A 16,025-nucleotide genomic window follows, 5' to 3' on the forward strand; every position below is an offset into this window, starting at 1 on the left:
AAGCCTTGCCTATCATTCGTCTTTGTAAGTTTTTAGTAACTTTGTGTATTGAATTTGAAAGGAAAATGTGTGTTTTGTTTTTGACGAACTTTTTCATGAAGCTAAACTGTTGAAGCTACACACATGTGGAAAAATACGAGTGTACAACGTTTTAAATGTATTCATTTGGTATATTTCAGTTACCACGATTTGAGAGATCAATAAATTGAAGAATTTACGCCTTGCGTTTGGAGTGCTTGTTTTTGGGTTTGCTGGAATAGCGTCACTGACACACGCAGCATCCAACAGGGGAAGGGGTAAGCGCTGCTGCGCCAAGCCAATTCTGGCTGCATTTTCGCCACATGAAAAATAACGAATACGTACTACTGTATGACGGAAAATTTTAGTGGTTTTGTAACCGCGACGTTTTCATAGCATGGTAATCCGTGAAGGTAACTGGCACATGTCTACAAACGACCCCCCCCTCCCCCTTAAAATTTTTCTCCTCGGATCTACACGATTCACGTAGGTCATCCTTTTTGACTTCAAAACGGCGAATTTCGCCGAAAGGTGAGAGATTTTCATGCCTGCTTATTAGTATAACAGTGAGAAATACATACAGTAAATATATAATAATAATTTATACATTTTTCTCGTATGTTTCCCTCACTTTTTTGTCTTGGTGTTGGCCCGCGGCCGATACTCATGCGACTCGTCTTCCAGGCCGTTTTGCCGCTTGTACCAGTCAAAGAGTGTCCTGAGAATAGAGGGCAGGCAGTACTCCGCCAGGGAGCTCATGCTGCTGATCAGCTGCAAATACAAACAAGGGAGGAGGAGGAGGAGGGGGAAGGAGAGAGAGTTATGTGATTGGCAGGTTCCACATTGCTGCTGCTGCTGATGTCATCGTGGCATGTGCCAAGACCTGGTCAAACTGTGGATCCTCTCCTCTCTGCAGAGACTTGTTCAGCGGCTTCTCCTATAAAAAACAACAACACATTATTTACTTTTCACAGGCTTAAGTAGTGCATTTCATTATAATAATGTATTGAAATTATATTAATGTTGACTAATTTAACACAAAGGCTGCCATTGACGGCGCTAGACGTCCAATCCCAGTCAAAACGGATTGGGTGGGTAGCGCCGTCAGTGGCAGGCAATGGGTTAATATACAGTAGCTAATGGACACAACTCACACCAAGTCATGCAAAATTGCTAACAGGTTAGCTATCCGACCACTTTGCACTCACCAGGTCTTTTAAATCCATACAAGGGCTGCAGCTATCAATTATTTTAGTAGTCAATTAATCAATGAACTAGTTAGTTCGAATAATCCGAGTAATTACCATATTTTTCGGACTATAAGTCGCAGTTTTTTTCATAGTTTGGCTGGGGGTGCGACTTATACTCTTGAGCGACTTATGTGTGAAATTTTTAACACATTTTTATACCATTTCACATGTTACTTTGGTGTTTTGGAGTAACACCAATGGTTTGGTGAACTTGTTAGCATGTTATCTATGCTAGAGTTATCTGAATAACTCTTACTAGCTATGTTATGTTAACATACCGGCCACGTTCGCATTTCGTTGTTCACGCATCATGTAACATTATCATACTGTACACTTATTCAGCATATTGTCCTCTATAGTATTTTTATTTTAAATTGCCTTTCAAGATGACATATCGGTTCTATGTGTTGGATTTTATCAAGTAAATTTCCCCCAAAAATGCGACTTATACTCTGGTGCGACTTATAGTCCGAATGATACGGTAGATAAGGAACATTAAAAAAAAAATCTGAATTAAAATGCCTGAGCTGAGCATCAAACGGTATAAAAAGTTAATAATGAGGATCTACTTAGAACATAAGAACAATTGGCTAACTTACATAGCAAAAGTCCGCTAGCCTAAATGCTGTAAAATGTGAACTTTTTTTTTCTGCTCTTAACAAATGGTTCAAAAACATATTCTCACAAAAAATGGCTGAATATACCTACAAACTAAATTACGAATGCATTAAAAAAATATTTGCTCAAACAAAAACTTATGTTGGTCTTAACAGGGAGCAGCTGGATGTAAAATGAGTTATGTCATATTCACTGTTGCACCTAGAAGGCGGTGTATCCACCCAAGTCAATAAAACTAAATGCAAACACTTTCTAAACAAACCATTACAACGCCACTTTGTTTAAACGAATACTCGAAGCAGCAAAATTTAATTCAAATCTTTTTTCTAATTGAATTACTCGAGTTAATCGATTAATCGTTGCAGCACTAATCCATACATACTAAAAGTCACAGATACTAATTAAAATAAAATAAAATCTGCTCTAACTATTTCGCTTCTCTTTCATCAATGTGAGTTCACCGAATCATTCATACCTGTCAACCCGAGGCTGTTGGCAATCTTACAATTAGTGATGTAAGCCCTTACAAAATGGTGACTAATCTTACAACGTTTTATATAGCGTGCAACACGAAACAAAAATAAAACTCAATTTTTTAAATAAAATGAATTTATTGGTAATATTGTCACATATAACCTGGTGCAATCCATATATCCAGCTACATCATGATTACTAAAATTTAACAGTGACTTTTGTTATAATTGTATTTAGAACTTTTGGCAATTTCTATCATGTCTTTTGATGGCTGTACTTCATGGCACTTCAATTTGACTTAAAGGTAGTTCGTTAGTGTGTCAAATTATAAATTAAAAAGGTCAATGATAAAATTAACTTACCGATGTAATCTTTGAGTCAGGGAACATTTCTTTTGCTTATTCTGAGAAGTGATCAGCAATAGTTGCGGGCAAATTGTGTTCGGCAACAAATTGGCAGAATAAAATCTTCGCTTTCGTCTCTTTGCATTCTGCAGACTTTATCTTTATGACCAGTGTTGTCAATGTTACTTTAAAACAGTAATTAACTACACTTACAAATTCTCCCAAAAAGTAATTGACTTAGTAACTCAGTTACCTGAATGTAAGAGTAATTAGTTGTTTGGCTAAGTAACTGTTGTTACCTTTCATGTTTTTTTTCCATTAAAAAACAAAAAAAAAAACAACAAAAAAAACAAACATAGTAACCGTTGCTATGTTTGGAAGTCATTTAATGTTGTGAATCAACTGTTAAAGTTGTTAAAATTGCTCCTGTTTTTCCATTAGTTCCCTTCTGTCTACTTTCGACTTGTAAAAGATTTTAAAGTGTTTCATCATTTAAAGATAGACTAAAGTGAAGATTTTGCCGATTTAGAAGTATTTTATATAAGAAGTTACTTAGGTTTACCAGTAAGGTTCACTACAACAGAGCCTTTCTAAGAAGTCGACTGCTTTAAAATGGTGGCTGTTTACTAACGCCGCCGAGTCAGTCATTTCGCATGTAGTTCTATATGCATGTGATATCTAGGCATAGATTATAGGCTGTCAGCTACAGTCAGGAAATATTGGAGCCACCTAGCCTTGTATCGCGTTTGCAACAGCGTCACAACATACACTCTTCTCTCTCCGTGTCTCTGACTTTTGTCACGTCATTCAACCAATGTAGAAACTAAAGCTGGGAATCTTTGAGCACCTAACGATTCGATTACGATTCAGAGGCTCCGATTCGATTATAAATCGATTATTGATGCACCCCACCACACCTTTAATGTTTTGTACACTAGTTCCAAAATTGTTCATAAATCCTCTCAGGCTAAACCAAACTATTTTAGTATCAAGTTAACAGTTAAAAACAGTAAATAAAATACTCAAGTCAACGTTCTGTATCAAAAGCTTTAAACTACGTTCATTTAATTTAATGTTGTGAATCAACCGTTAAAGTTGTTAAAATTGTTCCTGTTATTCCATAATTTCCCATCCGTCTACTTCCGACATGTCAAAGTTTTAAAACTGTTTCATCATTTAAAGATAGATTAAAGTCAAGATTTTGCAGATTTAGGGATATTTTAGAAAAAAGTAATTAGGTTCGCTACAACAGGGCCTTCTAGAGAAGTCTACTGCTTTAAGATGGCGGCAAGTCTGTCATTTCGCATCTAGTTCTTTGTATATGTTCCAACACTGTCATTACTGTCATTTCACATCTAGTTCTACAATATGTGATATCTACTAGAGGTGGGAATCTTTGGGCACCTAACGATTCGATTACGATTACGATTTAGAGGCTACGATTCGATTATAAATCGATTATTGATGACCCCCCCCCCCCCCCCCCCGCTATTAGCTGCTAATATTTTGTACATTTGTTACAAAAACTGTTTAAAGAAAAAAAAAAAAAGCCTCGCAGGCTTAAATAAACGACTATTTCAGTATCAAGTTAACAGTTAAAAACAATAAATAATATACTCAATTCCCCATTCTGTATCAGCAGCTTTAAACTACATTCAATTAATTTAATGTTGTCAATCAACCGTTAAAGTTGTTAAAATTGCTCCTGTTATTCCATAATTTCCCATCCGTCTACTTCCGACATGTCAAAGTTTTAAAACTGTTTCATCATTTAAAGATAGATTAAAGTCAAGATTTTGCAGATTTAGGGATATTTTAGAAAAAAGTAATTAGGTTCGCTACAACAGAGCCTTCTAGAGAAGTCTACTGCTTTAAGATGGCGGCAAGTCTGTCATTTCGCATCTAGTTCTTTGTATATGTTCCAACACTGTCATTACTGTCTTTTCACATCTAGTTCTACAATATGTGATATCTACTAGAGGTGGGAATCTTTGGGCACCTAACGATTCGATTACGATTACGATTTAGAGGCTACGATTCGATTATAAATCGATTATTGATGACCCCCCCCCCCCCCCCCCCCCGCTATTAGCTGCTAATATTTTGTACATTTGTTACAAAAACTGTTTAAAGAAAAAAAAAAAAGCCTCGCAGGCTTAAATAAACGACTATTTCAGTATCAAGTTAACAGTTAAAAACAATAAATAATATACTCAATTCCCCATTCTGTATCAGCAGCTTTAAACTACATTCAATTAATTTAATGTTGTCAATCAACCGTTAAAGTTGTTAAAATTGCTCCTGTTATTCCATAATTTCCCTTTTGTCTACTTTCGACATGTGAAAGTTTTAAAACTATTTTAAAGATAGATTCAAGTCAATATATTACCGATTTAGGAGTATTTTAGATAAAAAGTTAATTAGGTTCAATTGGAAGGTTCGCTACAACAGCCTTGCAGGGAAGTCTACTGCTTTAAGATACCGGTCGTTTACTAACGCCCGCATCTAGCTTTCTCTACATGTGCTGCTATCGCCACCGAGTCTATTCTACATCTAGTCCTATATAAATATGATATCTACCTTAACATCATGTATTGTGGACGTACTTTGTAGCAGCTTTCGGCAGCAGTCAGGTATGTTGTTGTTTTTTTTATCTTGCGGCATGAGTTGAGCTAGAGCCGTGAGTTGAGCATTGGCATTACCCGAGGGGCCGGGTAATGACAAGCGTGATGTTTAGCTACTCTTGCTCCGTTCCGCATTACGTCCCGAAGACCGCGCGGCGCGCTGAGTGTGTTTTACTTCCGCTTTACTTGACATATTTCAATAATCGGAATTCGGATGTTTGTGAATCGTTCTGGAATCTTCCACGGCCGAATCGCGAATAATCTAAGAATCGGAAATTTCGCACACCTCCAATATCTACCATAGCCATATGTTGCCGTATGTTTGTGGCAACTAGCAACTGGTCGCTGTTTGTAGCGGCTGTCGGCCGCAGCCAGGTACGATTGTTTTTTTGTCTGTTTTTTTAATCACGTGGCATGAGTTGAACAAGATATTTACTCTCGGTCAGTTCCTCATTGCGTCCCAAAGACCGCGCTGACTGTGTTTTATTTCCGCTTTACCTGGTATAATTCAATAATCTGAATTTGGATGTTTATGAATCGTTCTCAAATCTTCCACAGCTGAATCGCGAATAATCTATGAATCAGAAATTTCGCACGCCTCTAGTAGTAACGCATAGTAACGCACATTGTCTCGTTGCCGAAACGGTGACAAAATCCAGAGAAAAAAAAACGTAAGGCACGAAAAACGTACAGATTTTGAACGTACGGCGTACACATTTAAGAATCAGTGCTCACTTGTACAAATTACGCTGAAACCGTACAACTTGACAGGTATGCTGAATACAGTTACGAAGAATTTAAATTAGAAAGCTTTTGATGGCAAAACAGAGGCCTACCGTATGTATCAGAAAAACTTTATAAAGTGCTTAACATTGCATTAAACAAAACCAATACAGCATTCAAAAAAGCACTCTCCTTGCAAAAGCAATGCCCTGCTCCATGTAGTGGGCAATTTTATACCGCAACATCTAGCATCCGGGATGAAAACCACAGGTAAAATGTAATATTCTGCACCTCTCCCAGTATTTCGCAGAAGGTGCTGAAATCAGCGGAAAGTTCAACTATGTCAGAATCGCGGGTTCCTGAGGAGACTAAATAAGGAGTGCATTCTGGAAGTCTGTTTAGAGTAGACAGGCACCTGACAAGTAGCTAGAGATGCTGCATGGTCTGCCTTAACATTAAAGAACATTGATCTGCACTTCCTGCTGTAAAAAGCCACTCCATCAATCCATACATGCGGAAAAAAATTGGCTCACCAGCGGCTCTGCCATGATGATGCGGATCTTACGCTCGGACAGCAGCGTGAAGTTGGCGAAGAGGCTCTTCAAGACAAACTCGCCCGGCTTGCTTTCCGGGTCCACGTTGATGGGCGCCATGATGACCGGACCTTTCCTTTCTCCAAGACTTCCTGTGACGGGTGGGACAGGTGTCTTCAGTCCCACCGGAGAGGCTGGCAGGAAATAAGATGAACATATAAGTTAGGGTGTGTTCTAAGACAAACAACCAGATACAGTTTGTCCAAAACACTTCATGACACATTAAGGATAATTAGCTGAATTCTTATTTTATCACAATTAGTATACATACATTGTTTTTTTTTTAATTGTTTGAACCTGGGGGCAGCCAATGAGATAAATGAGTGTCCTTTAATGGGTTAAGGACTGGAACTACGCCAAAGGATAGTGACGCATGTTAACAAATAAAAATGTTTTTCTTTTGTTCGTTACAAAGTAATTCCTCAATGAGTAAGTGTGACCTTTGTAGTGTGGAGTTGATAGAACACTAATTGCTAAACAGGTCAGCCCCCCAGGCAGCCCCCTGTTTTCAAGAAACATGATCACTCTCGCCACTAGGACGACATGCGCTCACATGATACTCTCAGCCCCCCTTAGGGCTTACCGAGGCCCTTGATGAAGCTAATGACACTCGCCCTGCTCCACCTAGCTGGAACTTCCATGGTGCAGGTGGTTAGATGATCCAAGAAAGAAAACTGGAAGGGGGACGGGATGGAGGAAGTCTAAGACGAGTGGAGCCTACAGCCTGAAGAGTACGACCTTCATTATGGATTTATGATAAAGGTCCCGGTTGGATTCAACTAAATCAGAAAGGACTTTTTATCCAGCTTGTCCAGCATGGCTAACCAAAGCTCAAAGTGAGAAGCTCCATCATCTCACAGGGAATGAAAAGCAAATCCAGAGTGTCTCATGACAGCACATTTAATCCCCAAGCCGAGGCCAAGATGAGCTCCGTTGGATGAAAGTACTCCCTTCGACTGCAAGGAACAGTCAAACTAACTTCTCGTCCGATATGCCAAGCTGGATCAGAGGTGACGTATCACCAATGAAACATGTGACCCTACAGACCCATCGTCGAGTTTCGGTTTTCACTCCGACCTGCCTTCTCCACTTCGGAATCTGCAATCCAGCCCCGTAAAATCATCCAGAAACGCATTGTTGGGAATTTTCAAACTGTCCCCAAGTCATGTTTCTAGTCCCCTTGTGGAGATTGACCAGAAGAATTTCAACACTGCTCTAAGAGAAGCACTGGGAAGGAGGGGGGGCGGGCTATTTTTAGAGCACCACTCCCACCGCCCCCCCCGCTTAACCCACACAAGTGCACACATGCAAATATAGACGTGCAAAACCAAGTTATGGGGGCAAACTACAAAGGAAACTGCACCGATAATTACAGTACGTGAAGCAGATAAAAATGTGCAGTGGTAATGATGGCTAACGATTGCCAGGTTTGGAAACCTCACTCACTTCATTTTCAACCAAAGTTTTTCTAAAAATGATGTATTGTAATCTAAATGGCAATTAACTCTTTCAGTGCCATTGATGATAACAGAGGTCCGATAATGTGGCTCTTAGAAATTAAATTAAAACTCTTTAAATTTGTTGTCTTGTCAGTAGTAGACGTCTAATCCATTTAAACTGAAAGGGCAAATGTTCTATTGCCGTCAATGGCAGCCAATGAATTGAACAGAATTTGAATTATTTTCCATAAAAAGCACGTGTGTATGACTCATATCATGTTTACATTATACATGCCAGAGAGAAAAAAACACAACGTTTTACCACCGCTAGACACACTAAACACGCTGGAGTTAACTCTCGTAGCTGGTGGGAAACGTTCATGATAGTATCTACTAACCTTTAATTTTGTATAAATGTGAAATCATATTGGAGGTATTGACTCCTCAGCAACCACTTTCCGCAAACATGTTTTACATGTCAGTTGGGCCTCCTCCTCTAAGCCGCGGCTGTCTGTAATTTTGTCTGTAACTTTTCTGTAGCCGAAGTAGGGTATTCCCATACCAGCGATTTTGTTTTAATCAGGGGGGAAAACAGTTCAGGGGTTTCACCTCCTCAAGCCATCGTGTAGCACAGCTGGCTCACTGACACTGAGCAACAACCGGTTGGGGTGGATTGAGCATTGAAGCTGCAATTTAGTGATTTCTCCCAGCCTTTTTGGGGCGTAAAAAATAGCTAATAACTTATGAACGGTATAACGACAATTTATTTGCAGTTATGAAACCGTGACATTTTCATACCACGGTATACCTTGAAACCGGTAATCGGCACATGTCTACTGGGTGATAAATTGATTTTATGAATTGTTTCAAGTTTTTATTGTAAAAGATTCAAAGTGTAACAAATTCGAATTTTTGTTCGTTTTTGGGTTATTTTTGGTTTTTTGGGGGGCCAAAAAGGAAATCTAGCAACCAATTATTCAACAGATTATTATTCCATGAAAAAGAATCTGTTTCTTTGTGTAGTTATTACTTTGTATTTAGAGGCCAACAGCACAAATAGGGGGAGAGAAAAATATTATATTTAAGAAAGACATTTTGCAATTTATTAGATTACTTTTGTTAAACATTTAATAACTAAAAAAAGTCCTGTGCTTTCTGTAACTGTAAGAAAAAAAGGAAAATCTATTTAATATTTAAGCAATTTTGCCTACCCATATTTTGTAAAAATAAAAAGATATGACTATTTTCAAGAACAAAAATGCAATATTACAAAAACAAAAGAATACTTATTTTTAAAGTAAGAATTGAGTCTCATTCTTAAGACACCGCCTAATCTTAATGACAATTAAGTATACATTAACTACCATGTCTGCCCCTATATGTGATTAAAAAAAGTTTCCAAGAACAATAAATATACAGTATACTTTTTAAAATAATAATAAAGTCTAATTTTTCAAAGGAAAAAAATAGAGGGTAAGATCTTCACAAAAACTAAGATGTCTTTTGTTGGGCCAAGCAGTCGTAATATAAATACATCTAACAACATTCTAGTTAACCTGAGTTTCTTCCATTTGGGAGGGACCAACTTTTTCCAGTTGCGACGACATCCAGACTTCAGATAAGACACGGAAACATCTGGATCAATCAGGCCACGGTGCATGAGTCACCATCCTCGGTTGGTGACTGCGCACAATAGTGCATCATGAAACTGTCAGCTGTTTATGCAGCGACTGGGCTTGATAAGTAATTCGATCTTTCCAACATTTTCTCTGTATGACCTTGGAACTGAGACCAGTCTTAAAAGGTCCCTTAGTCAAATCGAGAGGTGGTGCTGGTTTGAATGGGAAATAGAGACTATCTATGACGAGGTGGGTGTCAAAGTCATCACTCACATCTTCACGTTCGTTCATTCTCTCCTCTCAGTCAAATGGATTGGCTGTTCAGCACTGTCAATTATAACCGGATTAAACACCAATATCAAACCTCTGACATCATAAGATGTTTCAGTACTTTTAGTTCAAATTTTGTTTCGGTAGTTGGTTTTATTAGTTGTTTTTACTTTTTCTCATCTAAGGAATAAGGGGTGTTCGTGGCGACCCTTCAGTTTCCCCTGCCCAACCCCTTCCTACATGTGTTCTATGCTTCTTGGGTGGGTTGAAAATTTGAAATCAATTTCTTGTGCGTTTCAAAGATACCAACTTCCAATTTCATTCACTGGTATTGAGAGTGATAGATGTCAGGTATATTTTAACTCATTGACAGCCATTGATGACGATAGACGTCGAAATCACATTGCAGGGTTTAACCTACATATAAAAGATTGTGGCACACCGCCACACCAAAATAAAAGCCGCCACGCCTTGCAAATGAGATGCTTTTTTTTAAGGATACATTCTAATTTATAATTTGTATAATTCAACAATAGGTTTAAATGAATATCTATAGCTTAATATTTACGCAATATTTGCCAGAAGTAGTCTGAAATAGCACAAATAAAAATTGTTCCTTTACAAGCTTTATTTCGAAAATCACATTGTTTCTCCTGTTGCAAGCGTGAGTCTGACTTTGTTTACGCGGAGTCGGGAGAAAAATCCACAGAAAGGTATTTCAAGTTGATGGATGTAATTCTGGTTTAAACCTGTGAAAAACGACCTTAATATTGACATCAACATGACGTTTAGGTTGTTTTTGGCATGCTTTACCCGAATTGTCGCGTCCTAACATAGCATTTTTTCGTTGCTGATGTAGTAATTTCAGATGAGTAGAGTATTTTGAATTATTTAGAAAAGATTTCAGCTGTCAATGGATGATGGTCCATTAACAGAAGGACTATTATTGTTGTGGTAATGTTGTCCATATTAGGGCCAAATAACAAAAAGAAAAGGGATGCAAGTCGTACTATTGCTATGAGGAAAAACAGTCGTATTATTAAGTAGAGGTAATGTAGCTGTAATCAGTTATGCAGTTTACATACATGTGCCGTAGCTGACAGCTACGAGGAAGCATTACTTAGAAATCCTACTACTGTTATAATTTGATGTCGATGAGGCAAAATATTAAGGATTTCCTTATTTGTTAAACCAATTCTAAAACACAAGATCCTTTCAATATTGCTGATTTTAACGGAGGTGGCAATGCGCTACGAGAAGTAGGTAGCTGCTAATTCAGCTACATTAGCCCCACGTAATAATATGATTTTTATTTTCATTAATTCAACATTACATAGTACATTTTATTAATTTACTTTTTATTTGCTTACAATACTCCATCGCGAATGTAACGTGAATGTCACGTTTCGAAATATTTCATCAGCCTGGCTAATGAAATATTTCAAATAGATCTTTGTTATGGTTCTTCTTGGAAAAACATAAATGTTGTTAAAAAAAAATTCATTAGTCACGGTATGAAGCAATTTTGCCGAGACACAACATGTAGGGCTGTCAGCCCACCACCACCACAGCTTCAAAAAAATCTGAGGGGAAACCCTGCTTTGACTCATTCAATGTCAGCCACCCAGTTCAAATGGACTGCACTTATACTGCTGTCAATAGCAGCAAATGAGGTAACTTTTGTTTTTAGTAAGTTGCTTCATTGCTAGTTTTCTTTAGTTTAGCTAGTTTGTATGATGCGAGACTTTCTTTTTAAATGGTCCACATGAGTGAAAAATAGCTTCCCAAAGATGCAAATGATGTGCGTTGTAATTAACATAGCAAAGTGATGAGGTGCTGTATCCTCAGCTCAACCCTCATCCACTGTCAGCGCATTACGTTAAGCTTGTCAAGACTGAAAATACGCAAGAAGCGCCACGCATTTGAGCTGTTTTACTCACTGCCGCCGAAGGACTTGAGCAAAGACCTGAGGCTGATGTCGAAGAAGCCGGAATCCTGCTGGCTGGTCGCCATGGCTGCAGGGGCTATGTCGCTACGGCGACAGACAGCGGAGGATGGGATGAGGCGTTGCGGATGGAAAGTGCCGGAAGAAAGGGACCTGCGCGCTTGGTGTTGCTATCTTACCAGCTAAACAACACCCATCCCCTCTCTGTTTTGCTCTCTCAGGACAGCGATACACAGATGTCATCAGGAGATGAGAGCAGCCAATCCTCTTAGAGGCCAGTTGGAGGGAGGGAGAGAGGAAGGGAGGGAGGGGAAAGGATAGAGGCCTGGAGAATAGAGCTTGTAATTTAACCTGGCCTACTATTTTCCTGTTTCCCAGTCTTACTTTTAACTTGATTTTATTGATTGATTTAGGTTTGTCAGGTACATTTTGAAGATTATATTTAGGTGTCTTTGAGCCAATTAAGCGGTTGATCTGAAAACGGCCAGGTCACAAAAATTATTGACAGTGACAGTGCTAGACGTCCAATCGGCGTCGACGTCATTGGCTGCCAACCTTCCATTTCAAATGTATTGGATGTCTACTCATAATAAACTTATTCAAATTCAGGGTGTTGCTGTTTTTGGTACAATAGCTCTTTGGAGTCCTACAAATCCATGAAGTTGGATTTGAGTTAGTTTGCGAAATGCATTAACGTTCCTTCAACCGTCATTGAGCATTCATTACCTCAGATAACTTAGCTGAGTGTAGATAATGCACATCATTTAGTTTCAATTGAATTGACAAGTCAGTTGATGATGACAAACCACGAACACGCTCAAACATTCTGCAGGTCCGTCTGAGCCAGCTGTGTAAAGCACACACCACAGCGTTAACTGATAACTTCAAATAGTCCTGGCGTGCTCAGTCAAAACGATGATGACAACATTGGATAAACAGATGAGGCCTACTGAATGGAATTGAATAGAAAAAAAACACTCGCATTTACCAAGAGAACCAAATTTCAAATCCAACAACCACTCCAACATTGATTATTCCTTGTGTAACATTCAATAACCTTCGCCTCATGGGCGCATTTGCATGTGCGCCATCCCATTTAAATGAGGTTTACTGTGTTTGTCAATAATTTCCATGTTATGCTTGCCTGAATCCATTTCAATATTAAAACTTGGAAGGGAAGTAGCATGTTATCACCTACCTACGATGAGACGTGTTCGCCTTTTGGACCGGGACTGGAATTTTGAAAATCTCCCATTGAAGTCGATGGGATCATACATGTGCAAAGGCAGTGGCAATGAAGCGATGCGCTCCATGACAATCCCATCCTGGCATAGGTTCTGATCATCCAGGTCCTGGTCCTGGTCCTGGTCCTGATCCAGGCTTTGGTTTTGGCTTCTCAGTGAGAGGTTGTCACCGTAGTCCGATATTCCGCTTTCAGCAACGAGGCTGGCGACGCTACCGAAGTCCTCCAGGGACATCATTGTCACGCGAATCTCTTTCTCAGTAGCCTGCTGAAACCTCAGAGTCACCCTTCAGCGTAATAAGACTCATAATGTCTTGAATGAATGATGAAAATCAAAATTCCAGAGTCAATACACGAAATCTTCACTTCTTTGTCTTCCTACTCAAGTCAGTCCAGATTTTTCCTTCCACGAAGTTGACATCTCAAGCGTACTTTGTTTTCCGAGGATCTTTTCCCTCAAAGTTAAGCAGACGCATCAGACCTCGTCTTTGTTCTTGCTTCAAAGCCTCAGACGCTCTGAGGCACAATTGCACTTCCTCGACTCTCAGGTGGTGAACGAGGGAGGGATCCAATCTGGAGACCGTGGTGTGATTGGGTGCTTCAAGACATTTGGGTGGATCTCCTTGCCCCTTCCTTCTTCTCCCTTCTTTCTTTTTCCCCCTCTTTCAGGGGATTTTCCAACACTCTCAGATTCTACCTAAAACTTCTAACACCTGCTTGCTCTGTCTTCGCCTTCTCTCATTCCGCAGGAGTGTAGTAGGCTGATAGATAGCGTGGTAGATAGTTCATGCGTGTGCTGGCTTGATCCAGACGGCCAACGCATGCGGCATGTGGGTGTGAGTAACCGTTTGAGTTCCTGCTGCTCACTGGTCGAGGCTGTTTAGCCAGTTACTGTAACCTCAACGTGTTAATGGTGTTGAGTTACTGGGAGCTGACACACCCCTCAACAAGTGGGCAGGACGGAGCCAAACACAAACAGGAAAAGCCTTCGACGCCCAAGTGATGCACAAGACTGACTGTTAAACCGTACTACCACTTCCTAGTTCTCACAAAATCAGGAATAAATGACTCTCAGTCCTAAAAAAAGAAATGGTACTCATTCCTTCAGCACGTCCCGATTTAGCACAAACAAGCAAAGGGACATCAAGAGTTTGCAAAGAGCCTCTTTTGTGCCACCTGGCAAGTAATATAAAAAGTATCTGGTTCCGTTTCTTTACAAAAAACTTACCCTCAGGGGGTCCCTTTCACTGTTGATGCCACCATTGTCATGACATCACCCCCATTGAGTGTCACACCCAAGAGGACTTGTAAAAACAAGTCTCTTCACGTCTCAGCTGAACTGGATGGAAATCATTCAAGAGAAATTATTCTAAGGAAGGTTGTGTCTAAATTCATTCTGTGCTATTGACTAAAAATAGACGTCCAAGCTATTTTAACAGTGGTATGAAAAAGTATGTGAACCTTTTGGAATTTCTCGTACTTCTGCATAAAATCACCATCAAATGTCATCTGATCTTTGTCAAAATCACACGGATGAAAAAATAGTGTCTGCTTTAACTAAAACCACCCAAACATTTATAGGTTTTCATATTTTAATGAGGATAGTATGTAAACAATGATAGAAGGGGGAGGGAATAAGTAAGTGAACCATCACATTTTAATATTTTGTGGTCCCCCCACCCTTTGGCAGCAAAAACCTCAACAAGACGCTTCCTGTAGCTGCAGATCAGTCTGGCACATCGATCAGGGGTAATCTTGGCCCATTCTTCTCTACAAAACTGCTGTAGTTCAGTCAGATTCCTGGGATGTCTATCATGAATCACTGTCTTTAGGTCATGCCACAGCATCTCAAAGGGGTTCAAGTCTGGACTTTGACTGGCCACTCCAAAACGTGTATTTTGTTCTTCTGAAACCATTCTGAAGTTACTGTAATTTACTTCTGTGTTATGGACCATTGTCTCATTGCAGCAACCATCTTCTTTTTAGCTTCAACAGTCTGACAGAAGGCCTTAGGTTTTCCTTAAAAACATCCTGATAAACTTTTGAATTCATTCTTGTATTAATCAATGCAAGTTGCCCAGGTCCTGAGGCAGAAAACAGCCCTAAATCATGATGTTCCCTCCACCATGCTTCACAGTGGGGATGAGGTGTTGATGTTGGTAAGCTTTTCCATTTTTCCTCCACACATGTGTTGTGTGTTACTCCCAAGCAGTTAAACTTTGGTTTCATCAGTCCACAAAATATTTTGCCTAAACTGTGGAGTGTCCAAGTGCCTTTTTTCGAACATTAAAAGGGCAACAATGTTTTTTTAGACAGAAGTGGCTTCCTCCATGAACACCATTCTTGGCCATAGTTTTACATATAGTTGATGTGTGCACAGAGATATTAGACTGTGCCAGTGATTTCTGTAAGTCTTTAACAGACACCTTAGGGTTGTTTTTTTACCTCTCTGAGTATTCTGCGCTAAACTCTTGGTGTCATCTTTGGTGGACGGCCACTCCTTGGGAGAGAAGCAAAAGTGCCAAACTCTCTCCATTTGTCGACAACTTCTCTGTCGATTGATGAACATCCAGACTTTTAGAGATGGTTTTGTATCCTTTCCCAGTTTTATATAAATCAACAATCCTTAATCGCAGGTCTTCAGACAGCTCATTTGACTGACACCTGACTTAGATTGTTTGGTAAAAAATGGTTTCAATTGCTCTTTAAGTCTCCTTAGGCAGAGGGTTCAATTACTTATTTTCCCCCTTCTCTCATTGTTTGCATGATATCCTCATTAAATATGAAAACCTATAAATGTTTGGGTGTTTTTAGTTAAAGCAGACACTGATTTTTCATCTGTGTGATTTTGACAAAGATCAGATC

The 16,025-nt window shown here is 39.4% G+C and overlaps 1 protein-coding gene across 5 annotated transcripts in view; it reads right to left on the minus strand.

Annotated features, from left to right (window-relative positions):
- fryb (furry homolog b (Drosophila)) overlaps positions 1-14,602 on the minus strand; it is a 68,097-nt gene extending 53,495 nt beyond the window's left edge. For 2 of the 5 annotated variants that reach the window (XM_057820677.1, XM_057820675.1), the window contains exons 1-4: positions 13,116-14,602; positions 6,585-6,778; positions 902-955; positions 650-789 (exon numbers count right to left, since the gene is read on the minus strand). In XM_057820677.1, coding sequence (XP_057676660.1) covers positions 650-789; positions 902-955; positions 6,585-6,778; positions 13,116-13,398 — 671 coding nt within the window. In that variant the 5' untranslated portion in view covers positions 13,399-14,602. Of the gene's footprint in view, positions 1-649; positions 790-901; positions 956-6,584; positions 6,779-11,912; positions 12,698-13,115 lie in introns of those variants that run through there. The other 3 variants (XM_057820678.1, XM_057820679.1, XM_057820676.1) reach the window with 2 other exon arrangements.
- Between the last annotated feature and the right edge of the window lie 1,423 nt (positions 14,603-16,025).

The sequence above is a fragment of the Corythoichthys intestinalis genome, chromosome 18, assembly GCF_030265065.1.
Source record: "Corythoichthys intestinalis isolate RoL2023-P3 chromosome 18, ASM3026506v1, whole genome shotgun sequence".
NCBI lineage: Eukaryota > Metazoa > Chordata > Actinopteri > Syngnathiformes > Syngnathidae > Corythoichthys > Corythoichthys intestinalis.